Genomic DNA, 26,056 nt, shown 5'->3' with positions numbered 1-26,056 from the left:
CTGTGGTGTATGCGTAAGATGTGAATGTGCAATTAAGAAGTTAATCGGGTAATTCTGACTACAGACTTTTTTTTTTTTACTTTTAAAATTAATAGAGGGGCAAAAGTGTAAAAGGGGTGCAGAAACAGTCTTATCTTGTTCAGGACAATTTTATGGCCATGAAAGCTACATTAAGAAGATCAAAATTCCACAGCCTGGTGGGAACAAACACTGTGACTGCCCACTGTGTGCTTGGCTCCTCACTCAGTCAAAAGACAAAGCCTGCATAAAGTGTGGCTACCTTTTTACCTGACAACTGTTGAATGATTTCAATCGCCACATTTTTACATGCAGAAAGGCGTCAGTATCAAACTGTACTCTGTCTGATATGGGGGCGCTGTGGAGACGGGCAGGCGGGAAGGGCACCCGCTTTGCCTTTAGCACCTGAGGAGAGAAGCACCTGCACCTGCACGGCTAGGCTCGCTTTCTTGCTCAAAACGCAAAGTACATGGGCTCTTGTCCTCAGAGTCCTCTTTCTCCATAACGCCGCAGTACATGGGCTCTCGTCCCCAGGGTCCTCTTTCTCCATAACACCGCAGGACAACTCTTGACAACAAAATCTAATCTCCTGAAGTCTTAGACTTTGATAAAAATTAAAATAAAAGAGCATCCCCTCAAAAGAAACCTTAAGAATTTCTACTGAAATTAATTAATTAATTAGTTAATTCTCACTTTCAGCTCTTGGGTTCTAGGTCTTGGCTCAGCTCTGCCTAGCCCCCTACACTCCTGCCCTCCTGGGCTTTCTGCCTAGAGTGTTCCCATAGAATTCTCTAATCCCCTTCAGAAGAGCCATCTAAGATTCCTCTCCAGATGACAATTCTTCCACAAAGTTAAGAAATCAGGGTCTGTCCCTTTCTCTCCAGCTCTGCACAGTCAGCTCGGCATAGAAAGGACCTGTCCTAAGGACAGACTAGGGAACAACTTAATCCAAATCCCAAAGCATTGGTTGTATGCCTCCTTTTTCAAATGTCCTCTTTCATAGCTTGATCATATGAATTCATTGAAGGTTTCATTTACCAGTGTTTGGGTTAGAATGTACATGACTACATCATAAACTTCTAATCATATTTTGTGTCAGTGTTGGAAAATATTACTAATATTTGATAAAACTAAGCAATGACAGAGAACCCAGAGACCACATCTATCTGTTGAATTTCTCGAAGAAATCAACAAAAGTCACAGCTAGAAAATGCTCAACTGCCTAGAGATAGAATATGAAAGATATGGCTTCTGACCTTTAGCACCACTGATAACGAGTCCGAGTTCTGCACAGACGGAGACACAGACAACTTCATGGTCATGGCCTGTGAGGACGGCTCTGGGCGCAGGATAGTCACCTACAAGGAAAGAGTAGCAGGGTGTCACTGGAGACCAGTACAGACCTGATGACATAGTCAGCAATGATGAGGAAGGACATGGCCGGGTCACTCACTTTATCTCTCTGCCTGTCCTTCCTGTGTGACATGATCTAACCCTAGCCCTGCTACAGGGCAGCTGGGAAGTCAATCCACGTGAGTGCTCAGAAGTCAGTGGCTTTCCTCTCAGCGAGGCAGTTACACAGAAACTCGTAGTCACTGCAACGTTGTGTGAGGCCAGGCCATGTCCCTGGCTCTAGTTCCACTTACATATGAACATAGGGGACACAGAGCACTGGGCAACAGTAAATGGTTTCAGGATGCACAGTGACCAAAATTTAGCTCAGAATCCAAGGGTACTGTGCATGTAATGTTTCTGGGAGCGGGTCGCTCACCTCACTGTGGGCATGGTTTTGAAAATGTGTTCTTTTAGTGTGTGTGCTCTGAGTATAAGTATACTCTGACTTAGGATTAAGACAAAATTTCCAACCATTTCTGAAAGTGACTACACATACTCCTGGTATTTTGTATTGTGCACTTGTATGAAGTGGCAATTTCAGCATTGAGAACAATAAAATTAGAATGTCTATTGACTTTGAAAAATGTCTACAATGTTCTATATTCTCTTACATACAGTAGTCAACCAAGAGTTAATTCTCCATGATAAAAACAAACACGCGATATTCATTCCCTGCCGGGACAGAAAAGGGTCACTAGGTACTATATCACCCTGAGCTTTAGATCGCTGGTGGTGCAAACTGCCAGGGGTCTGCCTGTGCCAAAGAACTGAGCACATAGGTGGTTTGTCTGCCAGCCAGCCGGGCGTGGGGCCTGTGTCCTGCCCAGAGAGCAGCAGAAGGAGAGAAGCGCTGTGGCCATATTCGCTGCCTGCAGGGACAGAAAAGGATCACGAGGTACTGTATCACTCTGAGCTTTAGATCTCGGGTGGTGCAAACCGCCAGGGGTCCGCCTGCACCAAAGAACTGAGCACATAGGTGGTGTGTCCACCAGCCCACTGGGTGTGGGACCTGTGTCCTGCCCGGAGAGCAGCAGAGGAAGAGATTCCCTGCAGCCATATTCGCTCCTTGCCGGGACAGAAAAGGGTCACTAAGTACTGTATCACCCTGAGCTTTAGATTTCTGGTGGTGCAAATCTCCAGGGGTCTGCCTGCACTCAGGAACTGAGCACATAGGCGGTTCATCTGCAAGCCAGTCCGTCACAAGACCTGTGTCCTATGTGAGAATCAACAGAGGGAGTGACCCCCACCACACCATCTTCGCTCCATAATAGAGCAGACAGAGAACACCTGGCTGACCTTGACAACCTAAGTATAACATTGCTTGAGGCAAGACTGAGCAGGGCTCCAAAGGCACAAAAGAGGAAGGCAGCATATCAGTAATCTGTGCCAGAGGAAACCCAGTCATCCAGTGTTGCAGAAATAACCTTTTTTTTTTAAATTTTTTTTATTCGATATAATTTATTTACATTTCAAATGATTTCCCCTTTTCTAGCCCCCCACTCCCCGAAAGTCCCGTAAGCCCCCTTCTCTTCCCCTGTCCTCCCACCCACCCCTTTCCACTTCCCCGTTCTGGTTTTGCCGAATACTGCTTCACTGAGTCTTTCCAGAAAAAGGGGCCACTCCTCCTTTCTTCTTGTACCTCATTTGATGTGTGGATTATGTTTTGGGTATTCCAATTTTCTAGGTTAATATCCACTTATTAGTGAGTGCATACCATGATTCACCTTTTGAGTCTGGGTTACCTCACTTAGCATGATGTTCTCTAGCTCCATCCATTTGCCTAAGAATTTCATGAATTCATTGTTTCTAATGGCTGAATAGTACTCCATTTTGTAGATATACCACATTTTTTGCATCCACTCTTCTGTTGAGGGATACCTGGGTTCTTTCCAGCATCTGGCAATTATAAATAGGGCTGCTATGAACATAGTAGAGCATGTATCCTTATTACATGGTGGGGAATCCTATCTTACACCAGTCAGAATGGCTAAGATTAAAAATTCAGGAGACAGCAGGTGTTGGAGAGGGTGTTGAGAAAGAGGAACACTCCTCCACTGCTGGTGGGGTTGCAAATTGGTACAACCACTCTGGAAATCAGTCTGGCGGTTCCTCCGAAAACTGGGCACCTCACTTCCAGAAGATCCTGCTATACCACTCCTGGGCATATACCCAGAAATAACCTTAAAGATCCACAGTAGGTTGAAGCACCAGCCAGTGACAATAAGACCATCTAACACCAGGGAGAACTAGATGGCTAAAGGCAAACGTAGGAACGTTACTAACAGAAACCAAGGCATTATGGCAGCATCTGAACCCAATTCTCCAACAATAGTAAGTCCTGGATACCCCAACACACCAGAAAAACAAAATTTGGATTTAAAATCACTGGTCATGATGCTGATACAGGAACACATGAAGGACATACTTAAAGTAAGGAGAAAATGGATCAAAAATTAGAAGCCCTTACAAGGGAAACACAAAAATCCTTGAAAGAAATTCAGGAGAATACAAAAGCCAATAAGGAGGAAATGCAAAAATCACTTAAAGAAATACAGGAGAACTTTGATCAACAGGCAGAAGTCATGAAAGGGGAAACACAAAAATCTCTTAAAGAATTAGAGGAAAACACAAACAAGCAAATGACAGAACTGAGCAAAAACTTCCAGGATATAAAAACAGAAATAGAAACAACTAAGAAACCACAAAGGGAGATACCTTTGGAGATAGAAAACCTTGGGAAGAAATCAGGGACCATAGACACAAATATCAACAACAGAATACAAGAGATAGAAGAAAGAATCTCAGATGCCAAAGATACCATAGAAACCATGGACTCAACAGTTAAAGAAAATGCAAAATGCAAAAAGCTTGTAACCCCAAAACATCCAGGAAATCCAGGACACAATGAGAAAGCCAAATCTAAGGATTATAGGCATTGATGAGAGTGAAGATTTACAACTTAAAGGGCCAGCAAATATCTTCAACAAAATTATGGAAGAAAACTTCCCTAACCTAAAGAGAGAGATGCCCATGAATATACAAGAAGCCTACAGAACTCCAAACAGACTGGACCAGAACAGAAATACCTCCCATCACATAATAATCAAAACCCCAAATGTACTAAACAAAGAAAGAATACTTAGGGCAGTAAGAGAAAAAGGACAAGTAACATATAAAGGAAGGCCTATCAGAATTACACCAGACTTCTCACCAGAGACCATGAAAGCTAGAAGATCCTGGGTGGAACTCATGCAGACTCTAAGAGAACACAAATGCCAGCCGAGACTACTATACCCAGCGAAACTCTCAATTACTATAGATGGAGAAACCAAGATATTCCATGACAAAACCAAATTTACACAATATCTTTCCAGAAACCCAGCCCTACTAAGGATAATAGGGGTAAAACACCATTACAACGAGGGAAACTATACCCTGGAAAAAGCAGGATATTAAGCTTCTTTCATCAAACCCAAAAGAAGATAACCACACACTATAAAATTAAAATCAAAAATGATAGGAAGCAATAACCACTACTCCTTAATATCTCTTAACATCAATGGACTCAATTCCCCAATAAAAAGACATGGACTAACAGACTGGTTACGTAAACAGGACCCTATATTTTGCTGCATACAGGAAAGTCAAAAGACTTTCAGTCAAAACTTTTGTCAGTGTCAAAGACAAAAACTACCTTAGAGTAAAAGGCTGGAAGACAATTCTACAAGCAAATGGTCCCAGGAAACAAGCCGGAGTTGCCATTCTAATTTCAGATAAAATTGACTTTCAACCCAAAGTCATCAAAAGAGACTCTGAGGGACACTTCTTGCTGGTCAAAGGAAAAGCACACCAAGAAGAACTCTCAATCCTGAACATCTGTGCTCCAAATGCAAGGGTGCCCTCATTCATAAAAGAAACTTTACTAAAGCTCAAAGCACACATTACACCTAACACAATAATTGTGGGTGACTTCAACACTCCACTCTCACCAATGGACCAATCAGGAAAACAAAAACTAAACAGGGAGACAGTGAAATTAATTGAAGTTTTGGACCAATTGGATTTAACAGATATATATAGAACTTTTCATCCCAAAGCAAAATAATATACCTTTTTCTCAGCACCTCATGGTACCTTCTCCAAAATCAATCATATAGTAGGTCACAAGACAGACCTCAACAAATATAAGAAGATTGAAATAATCCCATGCTTCCTATCAGATCACTATGGAGTAAAAGTGGTCTTTAATAACAATAAAAACAACAGAAAGTCCACATACACGTGGAAACTGAACAATACTCTACTCAATGATACCTTGGTCAAGGAAGAAATAAAGAAATCAAAGACTTCTTAGAATTTAATGAAAATGAAGGCACAACATACACAAATCTATGGGACACAACGAAAGCAGTGCTAAGAGGAAAACTCATAGCTTTGAGTGCCTCCAAAAAGAAATTCGAGAGAGCATACACTAGAAGCTTAACTGCACAACTGAAAGCCCTGGAACAAAAGAAGCTAATTCACCCAGGAGGAGAAGAAGACAGGAAATCATCAAACTCAGGGCTGAAATCAATCAAGTAGAAACCAAGAGAACCATACAAAGAATCAACAAAACCAAAAGCTGGTTCTTTGAAAAATCAACAAGATAGATAAATCCTTAGCCAGACTAACCAAAGGGCACAGAGAAAGTATCCAAATGAACAAAATTAGAAATGAAAAGGGAGATATTACAACAGAAACCAAGGAAATTCAAAAAATCATCAGATCCTACTACAAAAACCTGTACTCAACTGGAGAATCTGGAGGAAATGGACAGTTTCCTAGACAGATATCAAACACCAAAATTAAACCAGGATCAAATAGACCATCTAAACAGACCCATAACCCCTAAAGAAATAGAAGGGGTCATAGATAGGCTTCCGACCAAAAAAAGCACAGGACCAGATGGTTTCAGTGCAGAATTCTATCAGACCTTCAAAGAAGACTTAACACCAATACTCTTCAAACTATTCCACCAATTAGAAACAGAAGGAACACTACCCAACTTCTTCTACGAAGCCACTATTATGCTGATACAAAAACCACAAAAAGATCCAACTAAGAAAGAGAATTTCAGGCCAATTTCCCTTATGAATATCGATGCAAAAATATTCAATAAAATTCTTGCCCACTGAATCCAAGAACACATCAAAATGATCATCCACCATGATCAAGTAGGCTTCATCCCAGGGTTGCAGGGATGGTTCAATATAAGGAAATCCATAAATGCTATCTACTACATAAACAAACTCAAAGAAAAAAACCACATGATCATTTCATTAGATGCTGAAAAAGCATTTGACAAAATTCAGCACCCTTTCATGCTAAAAGTCTTGGAAAGGACAAGAATTCAAGGCCCATATCTAAACACAGTAAAAGCAATATACAGCAAACCGGTAGCCAACATCAAACTAAACGGAGAGAAACTTGAATCAATCCCACTAAAATCAGGGACTAGACAAGGATGCCCCCTCTCTCCATATCTTTTCAATATAGTTCTTGAAATCCTAGCTAGAGCAATTAGACAACATATGGAGGTCAAAGGGATACAAATTGGAAAGGAAGAAGCCAAACTATCACTATTTGCAGATGATATGATTGTATACTTAAGTGATCCCAAAAACTCTACTAGAGAACTCCTACAGCTGATAAACAACTTCAGCAACAAAATCAACTGGCTGGCTACAAAATCAACTCAAGTAAATCAGAAGCCTTTATATACTGAAAGGATAAGCAGACTGAGAAAGAAATTAGGGAAATGACACCCTTCACAATAGCCACAAACAGCATAAAGTATCTTGGGGTGACTCTAACCAAACAAGTGAAAGACCTATATGACAAGAACTTCAGATCTCTGAAGAAGGAAATCGAAGAAGATCTCAGAAAATGGAAAAACCTTCCATGCTCGTGGATTGGTAGGATTAATATAGTTAAAATGGCCATCTTGCCAAAGGCAATCTACAGATTCAATGCTATCCCCATAAAAATCCCAACCCAGTTCTTCATAGAGCTAGAAAGAGCAATTCTCAAATTCATCTGGAATAACAAAAAACCCAGTATAGCTAAAACTATTCTCAACAGTAAAAGAACTTCAGGGGGATTCAGTATCCCAGACCTCAAACTTTACTACAGAGCAATAGTGATAAAAACTGCATGGTATTGGTACGATGTCAGGCAAGCGGATCAATGGAATAGGATTGAAGACCCAGAAATGAACCAATACACCTATGGTCACTTGATCTTCCACAAAGGAGCTGAAAGCATCCAGTGGAAAAAAGATAATCTTTTCAACAAATGGTGCTGGTTCAATTGGAGGTCAGCATGCAGAAGAATGCGCATCGATCCATTCTTATCTCCTTGTAACAAGCTCAACTCCAAATGGATCAAGGACCTCCACATAAAACCTGACACACTGAAACTAATAGAAAAGAAACTGGTGAAGACCTTTGAGGACATGGGCACAGGGGGAAAGTTCCTGAATAGAACACCAATAGCTTACGCTCTAAGATCAAGAATTGACAAATGGGACCTCATAAAACTACAAAGTTTTGTAAGGCAAAGGACACAAAACGTCAACCAACAGATTGGGAAAGGATCTTCACCAACCCTAAATCCGACAGAGGGCTAACATCTAATATATACAAAGAACTCAAGAAGGTAGAACCCAGAGAACCAAATAACCCCATTAAAAAGTGGGGCACAGAGGTAAACAAAGAATTTTCACATGAAGAACTTCGGAGGGCTGAGAAACACCTTAAGAAATGTTCAACATCATTAATCATTAGGGAAATGCAAATCAAAACAACCTTGAGATTTCACCTCACACCAGTCAGAATGGCTAAGGTAAAAAACTCAGGAGGTGTTGGTGAGGATGTGGAGAAAGAGGAACACTCCTCCACTGCTGGTGAGATTGCAAGATGGTGCAACCACTTTGGAAATCAATCTGTCAGTTCCTCAGAAAACTGGGCATGACACTTACTGAGGACCCTGCTATACCACTCCTGGGCATACACCCAGAGGATTCTTCAGCATGCAATAAGGACACATGCTCCACTATGTTCATAGCAGCCCTATTTGTAGTAGCCAGAAGCTGGAAAGAACCCAGGTGTCCTTCAACAGAGAAATAGATACAAAAAATGTGGTATATTTACATGATGGAGTACTATTCAGCCATTAGAAACAATGAATTCATAAAATTCTTAAACATATGGATGGAGCTGGAGAACATCATACTAAGTGAGGTAACACAGTCTCAAAAGATCAATCATGGTATGCACTCACTGATAAGTGGATATTAGCCTAGAAACTTTGAATACCCAGGACATAATCCACATATTAAATGATGTCCAAAAAGAATGGAGGAGTGGCCCCTGGTTCTGGAAAGACTCAATGCAACAGTATGGGGAATTCCAGAACAGGGAAGTGGGAAGGGGTAGATGGAGGAACAGGGGGAGGGAAAGGGCTTATGCGACTTGTGGGGAGTGGGGACCCAGAAAAGGGGAAATAATTTGAAATGTAAATTAAAAATATATCAATAAAGGAAAAAAGTAAAAAAAACCCAACAAAACAAACAAACAGACAAAAAACAAAACGCCCATCTCATTAGTATGGAAGAAAACTTGCTTCCTCTTTTAATAAATGGTGAAACTGCAAGTATACCAAAGACCTGTGATTTATTATGTGTAAATGCTTGGTTTGTATACCTCTTTCTACACCTGTATAATTATGGCTGCATAAAAATGTCATGGATGAAAAGGGATCATGCGTGGAGAAGGTTTAAGAAACTGCCCTGGTCCACAGTCTGCCCCACAGGCTCTTCAGGGCCACTCAACTCCTTTCCAGCACCCACTGTGGCAAGAGCTGGATTTGAGCTTCCATTTCTCAATCTCTGCTTTCATATCCACCAGCCATGGAGAGAGATATGGGCAAAGTGGTAAAGGAAAGTGTCTACATAACTAGGTAGGAAGCGAGGCTCAGAGGTCTTCTATCAGTGTCCTCAGCTCGGATCATGGCCTGACTGCCTGGCCCCGCCCACTGGGGGCGGAGTGAGCCAGCGCTGTCAGCAGCAAGGATGAGTAGCATTTGGTAGCTATCAATGATGGCTGTGATACCAGGTTTCCAGGAACAACACACTTGTTCCTTTGTGGTGTCTCTCTACTCATGCTTCTTGTTTTTAAAATAGTTGTACTAAACTCATATGTGTGTAGTACCACCTTAGCAAAGAGCACAAAATATAAAGGAAGCCAACTTTCTGCATATATCTGAACAGACTTCATTTTATGTCTCTAGCTTTACAAGCCATTGTTCTGCACCTTGAAGAGCCTCACTGTAACCTGGATCTTGTAACTGCAACCAACTCTTTCAGAATTCTAGAAAACTTATATTAAGGTCAAGAGATATAGTTCCTTAAGGATAGGAAATTCAATGATATGCTTTATTAAATCTTACTTATTCCAATGAGACTAAAATTTCTTTCAGGTAGCTACACAATTGAAATCCCTTTGTGGTCATAATTATGCTGTGAATTTTTTCCTGTGGAATTTTGCTTTAAGATTGTGAGTAAGACTGTTTTTCTCTAGCTAGGGTGCAGGGGCCCAAGAACACATTGGCAAGGTGTGAGAATGACCCTCTCTCTTCCTTTCTTTGGTATGCTGATGACAATTTTGCTTTCTTTAAAAAAACCAAGTTGATTCTTCCACATAGCAGACAGATACGCCTTTGTTTCTGGAATTGGGAAATTTTTAAAATATTTATTACACATTAAGTATTTATATGTTTAAGATTAAAGAAATAAAATAAATTCCTTTGCTCTCAACTCTGCATAAGAAATGTAGAATTGTGATTTCGCCCTTTGCACATCTAGGAACTTTGTAAAGTTCCCTGTTTTCTGTTTGTTTTGATAGAGCAGACTGCTCAGCTTGGGAACTTGTGTTCCTTGTCTGCCTTTTCTCTGTGAACTTCTACCTGAGTAGCATCCACACAGTCCCATCTTGTCTGCATGGTACCTGCAACTACCTCTTGTCTTTCAGAAAACTCCCTTGTGTTTGGTCTTAGATCCTGGCACTCCTCCTTGTAAGAACTGTCCTGGGGACACCCTGGCACTCACTGTACAGGGGCAGGTGCAGAGACAGGAAGGCTCAAGGGCCAGCATGTGCACCTGCTGCCTGGACACCCCTTTGGCACTGATAGGACGGGGGGGGGGGTGAGGGAGGGAAGAGGGCTTACTATTTTCTGCATCTCTAAAGATTATCTGTGTTGGGTGAATTTTTTAGAAGGCATTCTCTTTTTGATGCATTTCTGAAATGCAGACTAGGAGGATGGGCACAGTACCCACAACAGTTTGCTATCAGCTCTAAATCTATGCACTATTGTAATGGGCTTTGAATAATGATAAAGTATCTTTTACAGTCTTGAGTTTTCCTGAAACATATTCACAAAACTGCAACATTGTGTTTCTGAGATATTCCAAGTTTTCTGTTAAAGTGAGAATTATATATTAATAAGATGATTATGTGCACACTTGTCTGCCAAAGGTTTCACCTAGTGGCTCCTATTGTTTTTAACCTCAGGCTTGAGACAGGGTGTTTCAGTGACTCTGGATCTTGATATTTTGGCTAGACTGCCTGGCCAGTGGCCACCCTGAACTGGTGCACAGATGTGCAGAGTGCCATAGATGTGCATCTGGTCATTCCAGTGTGTGCTGGGCAATCCAAACCCGGGCCCCTCATACTGGTACACCACTTACACACTGAGCATTTTCTCCTACACCTATTTTTAGTCTCTCTCATTATTTTAGAGATATTCTCACATTGATAATTCCTGGATATAAATCTTTAATAAACTGTTAGAAACAAACAGTTCCCTCATATGGGGGAAATCATTCAATGGTAAAGAATTGAGAAAAAAGAACAAAAGACATTTTTAATTTCTTATGCAATATATTTTCCACAAGGAAGTCAGCTCTTTTGACGACCCATCTTCAAAGGCCCATTACACTATGATCTCTTCAGAGCATGGAGGGGTGGGACCTAGACATTAAGTGGTGCTGTTTAAGGGCACCGCTGCTTTCAAACTGCTTCAGCTTCAGTTGTGAAAGTAAAGAAATCTTCTTCCAAGCTTTTTGAGTTGGGAAACATGCAGTGAGGACAAGAGCTTTTCCTATATTTCATTACCAGGGACAGATGTCACACTCCCCAACAGTCACCCGAGATCTGGGTAATACCCTGTCACTGTCATGTCCCAGCTGATGGATGGAGCTCAGGGTTAAAGGGCCTGGCATGGAGGGAGGGGCAGGTGAGACCTCCCCTCTGAGGACCATGCACTTCAGCCCTTCCCCACTCATTTCCTCAAGGCTGAGGGATCTTGCATCACTCCAGTGCTATGGATGATAAGGAACAAATCCATCTGGTCCTCACAGGCAAGCACTGGAAACTCTAAACAGAAAAGGCTTTAAATAATAGAGTCCATCTCACCTTTATCAAGTCATTTCAGTATCCTTGAAACAGATGGGGGAAACTACAAAGGCTGTCCGTGCTGCACACAGACATGATAGAAGAACTCTCGTTAGGATGGTCTGCAGCCTTGTGAGATGGTCAGCACAAAGACTGAGGCTCTGGGACCCACAGTCCTCAGTTCAGGTCTGTGAGCACCAGAGGATGAACCTCAGTGACATACAACACCAAGACTATTTATGGCCTGAGTGATATCACTACAAATCAAGATTCAAACCGTTTTCCTTCATCTGTACACTTACAAAAATATGACGGTGTTCTAATTTAAAGTTCTAACAAAAAGCATCAAATGTTACAGTAATTGCATTGACTTTGTGATTTCAAGTATTTATCAGAAACTTCCTGGAATAGCTAAGACTGATAGGTTGGATCATGCCAAATGACCAATGATGGGGTGTCTCTGACCACACATTTGCAGAGGTCTAAGATGAGGTATATTTCTGGTCCTGGCCCCCTTCTACAAAACAGCCATAAGAACTACTCTCTTTCTGCTGCCCCAAGGACTCTACATGATGCTGAGATACCCAAATCTATGAGTCAAAGGTGTCTGGTCCAAGAAAAAATTAGTCTTGCTTCCATGTTACATTCAATACAAGCTAATACCTTTCTTAAAGTCTTAGGCCTATGAAGGGAGAAGATAGAGAATAAGAGAAAATCAGTTCTACCACTGTCACAAGCCCCCAAATGTCTTCAGGTATGAGATGGGACCTATGGAGAATGGCCTCATCACTTCCTGTCCTGACCTAGGATGGCCCAATATGGACAGGTCCACGTGGCTTCACAATGTCCTGTGACTGAGAGTTATCACAAACTGACCATGCTTCCTCTAACACCTAATTAAGATACTTCAATGTTACTACATCCTACATAAGATCCCTGGGGTTGAGAAAGGAGCCAACTAGCTGCATATATATGAGAATATATATATAATTAAAGATTGCCTCTGGCTGGCCTCTGTCCATCCCCTAGCTCTTATCACACTGTTGTTGGTCAGTGGGGGGGGGGGAGGGGAGGGTTGTCTTTAGATAAGAGGCTGGTGGCAAACCAAGAGCTGAAGTCAGTTTGGTAGATGTCTGGCTGAAGACTGCAGCTGATAGGGGAGTCAGTGTCCAAGGCTGAGTCCAACACAATAGGTGCCCGGAGAAGGTGCATGTGCGCAGCTGGGAATGTCTGTCCCAGTCTGCACAGCATCTATACATGAGCACAGAGATCTGGGTTTGAAACTGAAGGAGAACAGCATATAACTGTCTCAATGGATACTAGGAGATTCAATTTGAAAGATGAGCACTAAATCCCCTTTCAGGATTTTATATTGCTATGGTTTTAAAATTTTCATATGTATGTATCACTCAAAATAAACATTTAAATCACATTCTTTAAAGCAGATTTTGTCTTGAGCTGAGTTTCTAATGCATTTTCTGGATCTACTGAAGACACAACGATGTTAACTCACTCCTCTTGCGACTATCTTGTTCGAAGCTACAGCACGTAATGAGAGCTGTCAAGTCCCAAGATCAATGAAACTTGTGCCCTGGGGATTCCACAGGAATAGCATTGATCTGGTTAAAGCTCACCAGTCTGAGATGGGCTGTAATATATTGCAAAGAAGGGCTCTAGAGGATAAGCGGCCAAGTCCAAGACACCTACCTGACAAAAAATTCAATCAGCTCCTAGCACAAATTGCCTGCTCTGCTCTGCGTTCTTTCATGCAGGAGCTGCTTCCAATTAAAGTGCGCAAATTAATTTTTATCACTTCCAAATTAGTTTCAGAATTTGTGTAAGGCTGTTTCAGATGAAAGCACCTGTCCCTCATGTCTCTGCAAGTCTGTTATCTAGCCAGGGACCTAGTGTAATCCTCCAGGATGATTTCCTGTGCTCAGTGCCTCATCAAAGAATAACAATAGTATCATCAATATAAAACGCACTAATGAATAGAAACATTCGACCTGCAGCATGAGCAGGTAGCCTGTTCCTTTAGAGTCTGGAATTCTGTGTCATAATCTATTTTTTTCACAAATTTCTATTGTCTTTGTGATGCAGTCATAGAAATGGAACAAAAAAAATAGAAGACAGTATAAGATATTCTGAGATGTCTAAATTAGTCACACCAATATATTTGACACAATCAAACTACCATTTCTATATACCTGCCCAAACATCTACAAACATTACTTATTTTTCTTTGTAGAATAAGGCATCCATTATTATATAGCACTGGTAGTACAAAGGAAACAAGTATCTATACCAAGGCTCTTTGACTTCATGGTTAAGTTTCAGCAATGCTTACGTAAAGTCAGACACAAATCTTCATTCCAGGATGCTGGTTTGGTCTCTCTGCCATACAAACAACTCAGTACCTTTGGTAGGCTAATTCCCGAACTATAGCAGCTAGTGGGCAATGCTGTCCCAGTATAGGGTTTCCCTTGAAGTTTAGGTCAGTATATATACCCTATACTTCCAAGGGCACTATGCCACACGGTGTGACCATTGTGGGCATAACTACCTTTTTGGTATTAACAGCAATGCATTTTGAGACAGAAAACACATATAGCCTGGCCCTCCGACCTGTGTGACTTGGTAGCTAGGTTAGATTCCCTGGATAGGGAAAGCCCATTTCTTTCACACGATCAATTTTGGTGATAATGACTGCATGGATGGCAGTGCCACACCTCGCAGGAATGGCTGTCTAGGTACTGAGTGCTGTGGTTGCTTCTAAAACACGCTGACTCAGCTGCTCAAGCAGGCCGAGATGGCTGGTGGGGGCGGACTATTGCAAAGAAGGACAGAGAACCATCAAATTCAAGGAATATTAAATACTGTTGTCTATTTAAAGATTTTATTCTTGTGATTATTCATTTGGCACAGAGCAGAAAGTTGTTTTGTTTGTTTTTAAATGTAATTCATGAATCCATAACCAGGGTGTGAAGTTCTGTGTATGTGTTCGTGTGCTGATGGTATTAACATACTTGATAGGGCTACCGCGTCATGGAAGTGCTCAGTCTGCTGAGTCAGCCATGGGCAGGACTTAGCTCATGAAGGCCAGCCCGACCGGGGCTTCTGCTGTCTAGCACTCAGCTCTGTTTAGAGTCCCCGGGGCAAAGCAGGCAGCAGCACATGGTGCCTCTTCAACCCATACTGGCTGTATCTGTTTCTCCTGCTTTTCTAGAGGAGCAGCCCTTCCTCTACTGAGAACAAAGGCAGTCACACACCCATGCCCACATTCACACCAGATGCAGGGTGTGATTGTGCATGCCTTTAATCTAAGCATTAGGGAGGTAAAGGCAGGTGGAAGTCTGAGTGTGAGGCCAGCCTGGTCTACATAGGGAGTGCAGGCTAGCCAGGACCATACAGTAAAACCATGCCTTGAAAATATACTGCTTTCAAAAATATTATATTGACAACTTCATTCTTAGTGATTCACACAGACATTAAACATTTACATAGCATCTGCTGCCAGGGACTTGAACTGTTCTAAATATTGCTAGATTGCATCAAACAGTTATCTGAATTGGTATTAAGTCCTTGAGTCACTGTCATGTCCTACTCCAGTGTAGGCTAGAGCCCTTCACTGTTCATATGCTACACTGTCAACTTTAGCTATGAACACTGACAATGAACTTCATACATCACTTGGCAATCAGTCCACTGAGCAATTTCTTCAATGTATGCATTTCTATAGCCTCTGTTCTATATGATAGAGTCTTGGTTCCTGTGCACTAACAGCCATTTCCTGTTTTGTAGTGTTCCAGATAAAATACACACAAGCTGGAAGCATGAGACTTAAAAGATCAGTCGTGCGGTACACAGTTATTTGTGTCCTTAACCATCTCCACCCAGCCATCTCCACCCTTAACCATCACCATCCCTGGCCATCCCCACACCACCTCTTCTATCCTTAATCTTCCAACCACTTCCATTTTCAACTGTCTTCATCCCTACCTGACTTCATCCTAGCCACTTCTACTCCAGTCATCCCAGTCCCCATCTCTGGCCCAGCTGGTCCTGTCCACTGTGTATGTGACATTTGTAGATGTGCCATTGTTACTATTCCCCAACCCATGTTTTGGGTACATTTAAGGAGTGATTGATGTGTGTCCTGCAGCTTGGATTATTAGCCTGACCTAGGCAGACATTTGCCACTTTGAATACTTCACAGAAATTATGTCATATTATAGAGGAAACATAGACATTCAAACGGCTGATGCTTGGTAATTAAAAGTGGTCATCATTTCTTGGCCAGATTCTAACATTTCAATCACTTAACAATTTTAGCTGGAAATCTTTCATGTGTACTACAATGCCGGGACTCAGACCTACTCAGGATCTCCCAAAGATGGCATCCCTGATTAAGAAGCGTCCTTGGAAATATAAGTCTGACATGCTGTGTGTCTGTGTGACCCTTCCAGGCAGGGTACACTTCTAGGATGCACTGTCTTTTCTCCTCACACAGCGCTCCTTCAGAGGCAATCACAGACTAGAGATATCATCCCAGGCATGGCCACAACATGGGAGAAAACAGTGAGCCACTAGACTGAGGCACAAATAAAAGCTTACTGGATTTTCACGCAGGCAGAGATTATACTTAGCAGAGAGAAAGCCTGAGGTTTAACACCCTAAGCACCACTTCTAGAGCAAGGAAACATCTGGGTTTGGGGGGCAGCAGCTGAGGGGACCAGTCAGAGGTCAGCATGAGAAGACTGTACAAATGGAGTTACCCATGGCTCCAGATGCATAGGCAGCAGAGATGGCCTTGTTGGACATCAAAGGGAGGAGAGGCCCTTGGTCCTAGAAAGGCTCGATGCCACAGTGTAGGGGAATACCAGGACAGGGAAGCGGGAGAAGGTTGATGGGGAACAGGGGGAGCGGAGATGGATTATGGGATTTTGGGGGGGGGGGGACCAGGAAAGGAGACAACATTTGAAATGTAAATAAATAATATGTCTAATAAAATTAAAAAAAAAAAGCCTGGGACTCTCCCCAGGCCAAAGGTCTTAGTAATAAGTCATTTTTACTTTTTGTTTTGCCACTTAAGCTTTCATATTTTAAGTTCTTTACAGATTCTGTAAAAAATGAATGAAGGAAATTAAATAGCAAAAGTACCATATTTAAGTTATGTATTGTCTGAAAGGACCCGTGTGGGAGACACTTACTGCTGTTGGGGTTGTCTCCTATGATGTGGTGCCGCCCACTCCAGTACCACAGAAGCAAGGTGGCATCCCGAGATCCAGACACAATGTAGCAGTCCCCACCGATGTAGGACTCGGACCTGGCCAGGCATGTGACAACGTCCCAGTGGCCAAATACAATCTGTGTCAGTTTCCCTGCAGCACAGACAACAGTCATGTCATTTAGACTCATTGTCTACAAAAAATAGAATTAATTTTGTTTTACTAATTTGTGAAAAAAATTTACAGACCCTCAGTTTTGGAGATAATTGAAATCCATTCAGGTGATTTTTAAGGAAAGGTCTTATGAAATGACCACGATTTTTCTCTTCAGAATTTGGGCATGACAGTGCAGAGTTGCATGTGGGGAGAGGCTGACAGTTTCACTGAGGTACAAACTCAGGTCAGAACTAAGTTAAAGCAGTAGTTCATTTCTGTGTGGAACCAACTGGTTATCTTACAATGTGGTCACCAAGCCTTGACCACTTAGAGTTGGCACAGCATGGAATCTCTATACTATCATGGCTTCACATTAGAGAGGAGGTGCTCTCTGTGAGTGCATGTGTGGTACATATGTGTTTGTATGGGCATGTGTGTGCACATATGAATGGTGGACAGAGGCTGGAATCAGCTGTTTTCCTTAGTCACTGTCCATCTTGTTTTGAAGAAGGCCCTTTCACAGAACCTAGAGTTCGCCACTTCACCTAGACTAGATGGTTAGGGAGGCCCAGGGACCCTCCTGCGTCTGACTCCTCAGTGCTAGGCTCATAGGTGTATACAGGTTTTTATGTGGTTGCTAGGTTGCAGTTCAGGTCCTCTTGAACACTAAAGATAAACCCTCATTGTGAAGATTACCTGTTTCTGTGGAGTAAACTCTGAAACTCTTATCCCAAAACCCACAGATGAGGATGTAGCGATTATCAGCTGTGACCACAAAGCAGTGGGCATTGATCTGGATGCTCTGGTCCACAAGGTCTGTGATCTGCCGCTTGTTCACACCAGAGTTATTTGCTAAAAACAAACAGAAAAGTTTCATTATGCCCTCACAGATGAAAAATAGGTGTACTTCACTGATATAGCAATGGGCGTCTGCTGATGCACAATAGTTAAAATTTAAACATCTTTTTTTTCCTCAAGGATTATATACATTTCCTTAGTAGCAACGATTATTCACAAGCTGTATCATAAACTTAAAAACTATGTATGTCAGCAACTTCAGTTCTTCCATCATCAATGAGAACAGATAGGGAATCCAAGATAATGAATTTAAAACATCAAAAGTATTTGGATGCATTTGGTTCTCCCAGTTCATTAGTGTCTAGGAAGAACCAGGTGGAGGTAAACCTTACACACAATGCAACAGTGTCTCAGTGTCTGCTCCATCTGTCACTTCCCACACACATTTCAATCCATGTGGAACGCTGGCGGCGCGCCCCTGCCATGACGTGGGAAGCCCACAGGGAGCCTCAGGTCAGTTGCTTTAAAGACCTGGGTTGTCAACAAACGCAAGGCCTTTGCAGCACGGCTGGCAGGGGAGGAGACCAATAAAAGAGATGGGAAAGCAATTGGGGGAGAGAGACAGGCAAAGGATCAGCGTGCAGCCCAGGGAGTAAATCTGAATATAGCCAGGAACTCAGAGACATCTGATTTCCCCAGTGCCTGTCTGGATGCCAGCCTGCCCCTTACTCTGCAGCATCCTTTCAGGCAAAACCCCTTCCTGAATTCTTAAACATGGAAGGTCGCTGCCACCAGGCTCCAAAGCCAACTAAATCACAGCACTGCTATTTGTAGCTATCTACTAACACTTGGCAAAAATGGCCTAGTCAAGGCGAGCAGTAAGAGGGAACTGATGTTTAGAAACAGTGTTGAGGGGAGAGCAAACTCAAACTAAGGTCCTGGACTGCTGGGAAGCTGCTGAAAAACCACTGACCTGGTGTCTGCTCACCAAGAACACAGCCAGCCTGGTGCCTGCTCACCAAGAACACAGCCAGCCTGGTGCCTGCTCACCAAGAACACAGCCAACCTGGTGCCTGCTCACCAAGAACATAGCCAACCTGGTGCTTGGTCACAAAAACACAGCCGACCTGGTGCCTGGTCACAAAAACACAGCCGACCTGGTGCCTGGTCACAAAAACACAGCCGACCTGGTGCCTGGTCATCAAAAACACAGCCGACCTGGTGCCTGGCCACCAAGAACACAGCCGACCTGGTGCCTGGCCACTGAGAGCAGAGCTGACTGACTGTCACCCCGTCACACACAAGCTACTATTTCATTGTCCGTGTCTGGTGGACAGAGAAACAACAAGCACAGACTCAGACATGGTCTTAATCCTAAGTCTTGTATCTTTTCGAGGTGTGTAAATGCTGTCTTGTTGGGGTGAGAATAAGGAAAAGGCGAGACCACTCTGTTAGACTAAAATAAAAGTTGGATCAAGTGAAGAATGGAATTACCACTGTGCATACATAACTGAGCCACGTTTTATAGTGTTTCAACGTTTATTTTGGCTTAACTTTCTAAGTGATCCACTAGCTAGGAGAATAAACATCATCCTAGCGCACCTCACAGATACAAAAGCAGAGGGCATAGAATGTCAGGGACCACAGGAATGGAAGTGGTTGCTACTCAGGGGTTTGCAATTCAGGTGTCTACTTTAAAAACAAGTTCCGCCCATTGAATAGTAATTTCTACAGAAGGTGCTTTCCAGTATTAATTTCCCTCAACAAATTCTTTGAATCTCTTTACCTTAAATAATATGAAATTGCTAAGAATATCTTAGGCCCAAACAAAGGACACGGTGTAAATATTTGCTTAATATTCAACTTACATGTCGTCCTAAAACATCCAGAAAAGGCCATAAGTAATTGTTTGGTAGCAAAGCATTCCTGGATGCATGTGAAGTTGGCAGAGCCCTTTGTGGCAATTTGATGTCATTTTTATGTTGCTGTTTGAATGTGTTACTACACTGTTTTCGGAGACAAACAACGAGGTGAAAACACATAGATAGCTATGCGTTAGCTGCAGTGGTTCCCATGAGCAGGCGCAGGCATTTGAACACCTGGCCCCCATTGGTGGTGCTGTAGGAACCTTGGTGGAGGCAGCACGTTAGTGCACACTGGCTTTGAGGAGTAATTGCCTCTCTGCACTTCCTGTCTGCTCTCTCTCCTTGTGTTTGATTGAAGGCCTGACCCTTCAGCTTCCTGTCTGGTTGCCTGCTACTATGCTTCCAAGGAGGGACTCTCCCTCTAGAAGCATAAGCCAAAACAAGCCTGCTCTTCCTTTGTTCATGGTGTTTTATCACAGAAAGTAATGGATAGATTAGCATACCGATTAACGGGTCCATCTCAATGGGAAGATGGTGTGCTTGATCCAAGGAGTATCCTGGGGCTCCTCTGAGGCCTGAAGAAGTAAGCATAGAAAATTGCATGAGATTATCTGAGAAGCATTTCCTAAACAAGGGGTGTTTCATGATGCTTACATAAAATGTGCATTTGTTTAAAATCTGGGCTGTCGCAATTCCATCACATGACTTGGAATGAAGTTTTAATAGAGTCCTAAAAAGTCGAGATAGTAGGGACTTTAGGTTTTTCCTTGAGATGTAGCAAGGCAAGAAGAGTGGTGAAGTGGATGAGCAGAGCATCGCAGCCTTTCCCACAAAGCAGCCACGGGCCTGGCATGCAGCACAGGGCTGGACTTCCATGGCGCGGGGCCAGGGGAGAGCCGGCCTCTCCAGCAAGAGGCCTTTCCCAATAGCATGACTAGTCAATTCAAGTTATAAGTTGAAGCATGCCTAAAACTTTCATCCCACCAAAGATACTTTCTGGACTGACATCTGGGGTCTGACTGAGTTCATCTGTCATATTTTAACATGTGGTTATAACATAAGTGTATATAATATTTTTTAACAATTTAATAATTGAGCCCTTTATAGTTCTTTTTCTTAATGAAAAACATTCCTACAGGCCAAGGCCCCATGAACAATGAAGTCTTATTTTCCCATAAGATGTCTGCCGTACACTCCTGGCCAGCAGAAGCTGCGCCACCCCCTGTTGATAATATCACCAATAACCATAAACCAAGGCCAGCCGCATATAAACTCACAGAGGGAAAGTGGGCATAAATCACTGCCATTTCAGAGTGAGGTAGATATTAGTGGAAGAAAAGATCCATGTTAAATCAGCAGGGCTCATCTCTTCAGTCCTGGAGATGGTGGACGGCCCAGGACTTTGCAGGAAGCCTTAAGTGCTGAACTGGGCTAAGTAAATCATGTGGGCACATTCACGTCTGCCCGGGTTAAATAAGGATCAGGATGTCTAAATGTCTGCGATGACATTATATCACTTCAAGATGTGCCGGCTGGAGCTCTCAGGGTGAGTGTGGAACAAACGCATGTGAATCACTGGACAGTTTAGTGTTTGCCTTTCCTCACAGACCAGGCCCCACAAAGCTAGGGATGCTTTTTGTCTGTTTCTTCCTGAAAAAGCCTAGGATGATTTGACACATAATGGACATTCACATATATGCTAAACAAGCTAATGACAACAAAGGGGGGATGGTCTGAAGTTCTTGCTTACAAAATCCAAACTTGCTCTCTTTGGAAACCTGTTGATATGCAGTGAAAGGCCAGGGCCAAGCCCAAGACACTGCCTGGGCTGAGGAGCGGGTGGGCTATGCTGCTGTGTGGGCTTCACAACACTGCTGCTCTGTGTGTAATGACATGAGAGCTTCCCCACACCATCTTAGCCTTAGCTCTGAGCTAGTGCTGAGACCCACATACCGACTGTGTTGTGCCACCTGTTCACTGCGAACAGCCGGCTGCAGGTCACTGTCACCACTGCAGGGATGGTCAGGTGAGGCAGGGTGTTGGCAGCCACGTGGGTCACAGGAGAATTGGATGGAAACTTCAGCACCATGATCACATCCTGCTGCATCTGATCTTTGAACATGAGTGGGCTCTGTGGAAGGAAACACTGTTGAGTAGAAAGGGAAGAGACAGAAGGAAACAGAAAGGACAACTCGGTTAGTGGAAGGTCTGGGGCTAGGAGGTGCAGACAGACAAGGCTAGCGTGATAACAGGCAGGGGCTCCACGACATCTGAACTGTCTCGCTGGCCAGGGCACCCCAGAGAGAGTGGCTTTGCCTGAAGAAGGCATAGAGAAAAGAGAACAGAGCCTCTGAAGTCACTGAGGCAGTGCACTCTGTTGCTAAGAGTCAGCCTCAATTTGTATATATGGTCAGATTGCCAAGTGGACAGTTACCTCACAGGAGTAGCCACAAGACACATCATAATTGTTCAGGGAAGTTAAAAAATCAGTTTGATGGAAAATTAGTTAATCAATGGCTGATGTTGTTAGCATGAAATATGAAGTGATTTGGCTGGTAGCTGTCATCTTTATTGGACTGACCTAGGGCCATAGTATAAACAATTAAAATGGGCCACCTGCAGAGTAGCCGGGCACTCTGGCCACTGTCCTCACGTATCTGGGCTCTGGTGCTGGCTTACTGCTTAAGGCTTGTGCCTTCTCTCTCTTATAGGTTCAGTTTACTGTGGGCCAACACTTCTTTGAGCTTTTCTTCTTAAAACATCTGACAGATAAGGTGATAGCAGATGCTACAAGCTGTACAGAGCACTCTACACTCAATTATACAAAACATAAAATAAGGATGCTGGAAATAATTACTACTTCCCTTTCTGACATTTTCCCTTCCTGAGTATTTTTTCTATGCATCATGCACTTAGGAAGCTCATTTTCTTTTTACCAGCTCTGTGCCAATTTGGTATCTGATAATTCCTTGTAGGAAGATAATGAGTTCTAACTGAGCATTCCCCCAAGATAGTCATCATCATCACCATCACCATCACCATCATCATCATCAAAAGCAGAGAAAAGTAAGTAAAGAGGAATAAAACTCTCCCGCCAAGCCATTTCATACAAGAAGGGATAAGAAACTCTTGGGCAGTGATGAGCCTGTCCCTCTAAGAACATATTCCCCTATCTGCCAACATGGCTGGGAGCCATCTGTGTTTCTTGAAAATCTTTCTATTTTGTTACACAGAATGACCAAGTGCAATCAAAAGACAGCTACTGTACCTACAGGGCTGAAACCGCGGCTGGCTGTCGCAGAGGGGTTTAAAGCAAGTGTGTAGCTGTGTTGCTAGGTGCGGACTGCCTGCTTCTTGGTGGTATGGAGAACACACCTGACACTGTGCCTCACACCTCAGTCATCTGACCCATGGAGGGCTCAGGAATGCATTAAGTAAATGAAGTGCCTAAACATTCTGTCAGAGAAATGTTAGCTTACAGGCTTGCCACACAGCCACTGCCGTCCTATCTCAGTGCTCTTCACCCACTGAGGGGACAGACTGGCCTGTCTTCAAGATGGTGGATACATATAGATAATCTGAGAATTCATTTGTAATTGTTTCTGTCTCAAAACATTTGTTAAAGTATTATAAAAAAAAACTAGGGAAGCATCATTTAAAAATACATTAAAAGTATATCAACCTTCATAGAATTAAATAAAAAGAGGGAATGCTTCTTATTTGCTGATAAACTGAAAGGGGACTGCTTTGTTATAAGAATGGACCTTTAAATTGTATAATAAAGCATGCAATTCTTTCCTTGAAAAGTAGGACTAAAGATCCACTTTGATCATCTCTTGATGAGACCAGCTAGCATCTACTGGGGGTTTACATCACAAGAGCTGGTCTAATGGAGGTTCAGAAGCAGGCTTGGGATCTCAGTGCAGGGATGAGTAAACCCCACACTCCAGATGCTGAGATCTCAACTCACAGCTGTAGAGTACTCATCCCCAGTCACTTACTAACTAGTGGCAGAAACAGAGTTTGGCCCACATCTGGATTTGGAGCCCTTACTTGTAACATGCTGTTCTGTCCCACAGCCTCTCTGCAGGAGCCACAAACTGCCTTTGGAATCACTCGTTTCTCTGAAAATGAACTACTCTTCTGTTGGCTTGTGCTTCTACTGTGTGCTAGTTTACAGATCTGATTTAATTGGGAGGCAGTGTGTATACATGCCTGTGTGTACCCCTAAAGGCTTATGGAGAAGTAGATGCTGCTTTTGTTAAGCCCAAGACTGGGCTTCCTTAATAAACAGGACTGAAGAGGAGAAATCACATATCCTTCTAGCATGCCCTTGAGCCTCCAAGTCAACAGATAAACTGGGAAGCCTCTGAAAAATAGTACTGAAACCCCATTTTATTTGCTTTCTACCTGGGTACAAAGGAAAGACAAGGCCTCCAAGGCTGCTGCCTTACCAGGTGCATGGCTGAGCTCCTAGGCGGATGTGGCTCGATGAGCAACTGAGATGGCGTCTGTCCAAAGTTCTGTATCTGTGCTTCCATGGCCTGTAGGGCAAGGAGGGTGACTGTCATAATCAATACGTGTCAAAAGAGAGGTCAGCACACTTTTAACAATGCAAGTGGAGCTTGAGTTAGTCATAAAGAGTCCAGAAAACTTCCAGGAGTGCTCTCTTCTCAGGGCGAGCCCTCCAGTGTTAGCATCTGTGGACAAGCCTCACTTCTAAGCATGCTTCAGTCAAGCGCAGCTCCGCTGTCATCATCAGACGCTGGGGTTAAACGCAGAGGTGATCATCTGTGCATCCATGCATGCAGTTAAAGACCAAAGAGCACCTCAGCGCTAAAGACCACACAGGTACCTTAATAAAGTCCTTTGTAAGGAGGAACGTATGGGGGTCTCTAATGAAGTAAGCTTCTGGAATCTTCATGGGAAAGAGAATTAGACACAATGTGTACTACTGACATAAAAATGAAAATCATGCATTTCAGTAAACACAGAGGGCAACCTGAGATCTGAACACCAAGGCTTTGGTGTTGCAATAAACTAGAGCAACACTTTCAATACAAAAACACAGTTCAGCCTGCTGTCGTGCTTTAAGAGGGATTCTGGTATATTACTCATAAGAGATGAATTAATTTCTATCAGTTTCCCCCATGTAAACTTTCACGAACACTCACTAAAAATGGAAGAATTCTTTGAATATCCTGAGACATATACAGTATTTTATTAAAACCTGTGCAGAAATGAGTACTAAAATGGTATGGCTCTTAATTTCTATCTCAAAGTGTATGGATTATACAATATAACACTGCATGCATGTGCATGCCTGTATGCCTGTATATGTGTATCCATGTGTTTAGAGACCTAAGTATTTCTTCCATTCATAAATTTTATAGGTAAAATATTTCAACATATTAAATTAGACTAATAAGATTTTTCCTGAGATATTGTAAATGTGTAATTTAAGTCAACAAGGAAAAACACAATATTTACTACTATCATTACTCTATTACCATGCTAGTTTCCCCTCTACAATCATGTGCAATTTGGTGCACATAAAAGTGAAATACGAAACCCACTGCTGAGCACTGGAAGGAGCGCAGGTAAGCTTGTAGATGGCTCTTGGCACAGTGCTGCCACTAATCCCATCTCCATCTACAATTCTCATTTATAAAGTACTTAAATTTAACCATCTATCCTCCTATGCCGCATCTCAACAAAGTGTTTATCAGTAAAAATGTGAACTTTCAAATTTATTAGCAATATTAAACATGAATGGATCATTATCCACTATATTTTAACAAGTGCATAAAAGGGGCTTTGGTTCATTTATTTGCAGTGACAATGAGATGAATTATTAAATCTCCTTAAGTGCTGTCCAGTTTTAATGTAACATTTATTTTCATGATGTCTATTCAAATGCAAAGTGTGACAATTTAGCTAAATTGTATTCATGTAGGTACCACCACACTGTGTCTCCCCATTGCAAGATTTATGGTTATAAAAGCGGAGAAGAGACCATTTCTAGTTGGCTTCACATTATTGCAATAACTCTTGAGAACTATTTGTGAAGAAAAGCAGTAATTTTGCTGTTAAAGCTGCCTTGGCC

At 42.6% G+C, this 26,056-nt stretch overlaps 1 protein-coding gene across 1 annotated transcript in view; it reads right to left on the bottom strand.

The window, feature by feature from the left end:
• Nbea (neurobeachin) overlaps positions 1-26,056 on the bottom strand; it is a 583,161-nt gene that overhangs the window by 5,462 nt on the left and 551,643 nt on the right. Inside the window, 6 exon segments of the mRNA XM_052180490.1 lie at positions 1,275-1,376; positions 17,114-17,284; positions 17,984-18,139; positions 20,454-20,525; positions 21,904-22,096; positions 24,405-24,494. Of these exon segments, the coding sequence (XP_052036450.1) occupies positions 1,275-1,376; positions 17,114-17,284; positions 17,984-18,139; positions 20,454-20,525; positions 21,904-22,096; positions 24,405-24,494 (784 nt within the window).

The sequence above is a fragment of the Apodemus sylvaticus genome, chromosome 4 (genome assembly GCF_947179515.1).
Source record: "Apodemus sylvaticus chromosome 4, mApoSyl1.1, whole genome shotgun sequence".
Lineage (NCBI taxonomy): Eukaryota > Metazoa > Chordata > Mammalia > Rodentia > Muridae > Apodemus > Apodemus sylvaticus.
Note: the sequence above shows the minus strand (reverse complement) of the source record. Positions and strands in the feature narration are given on the sequence as shown.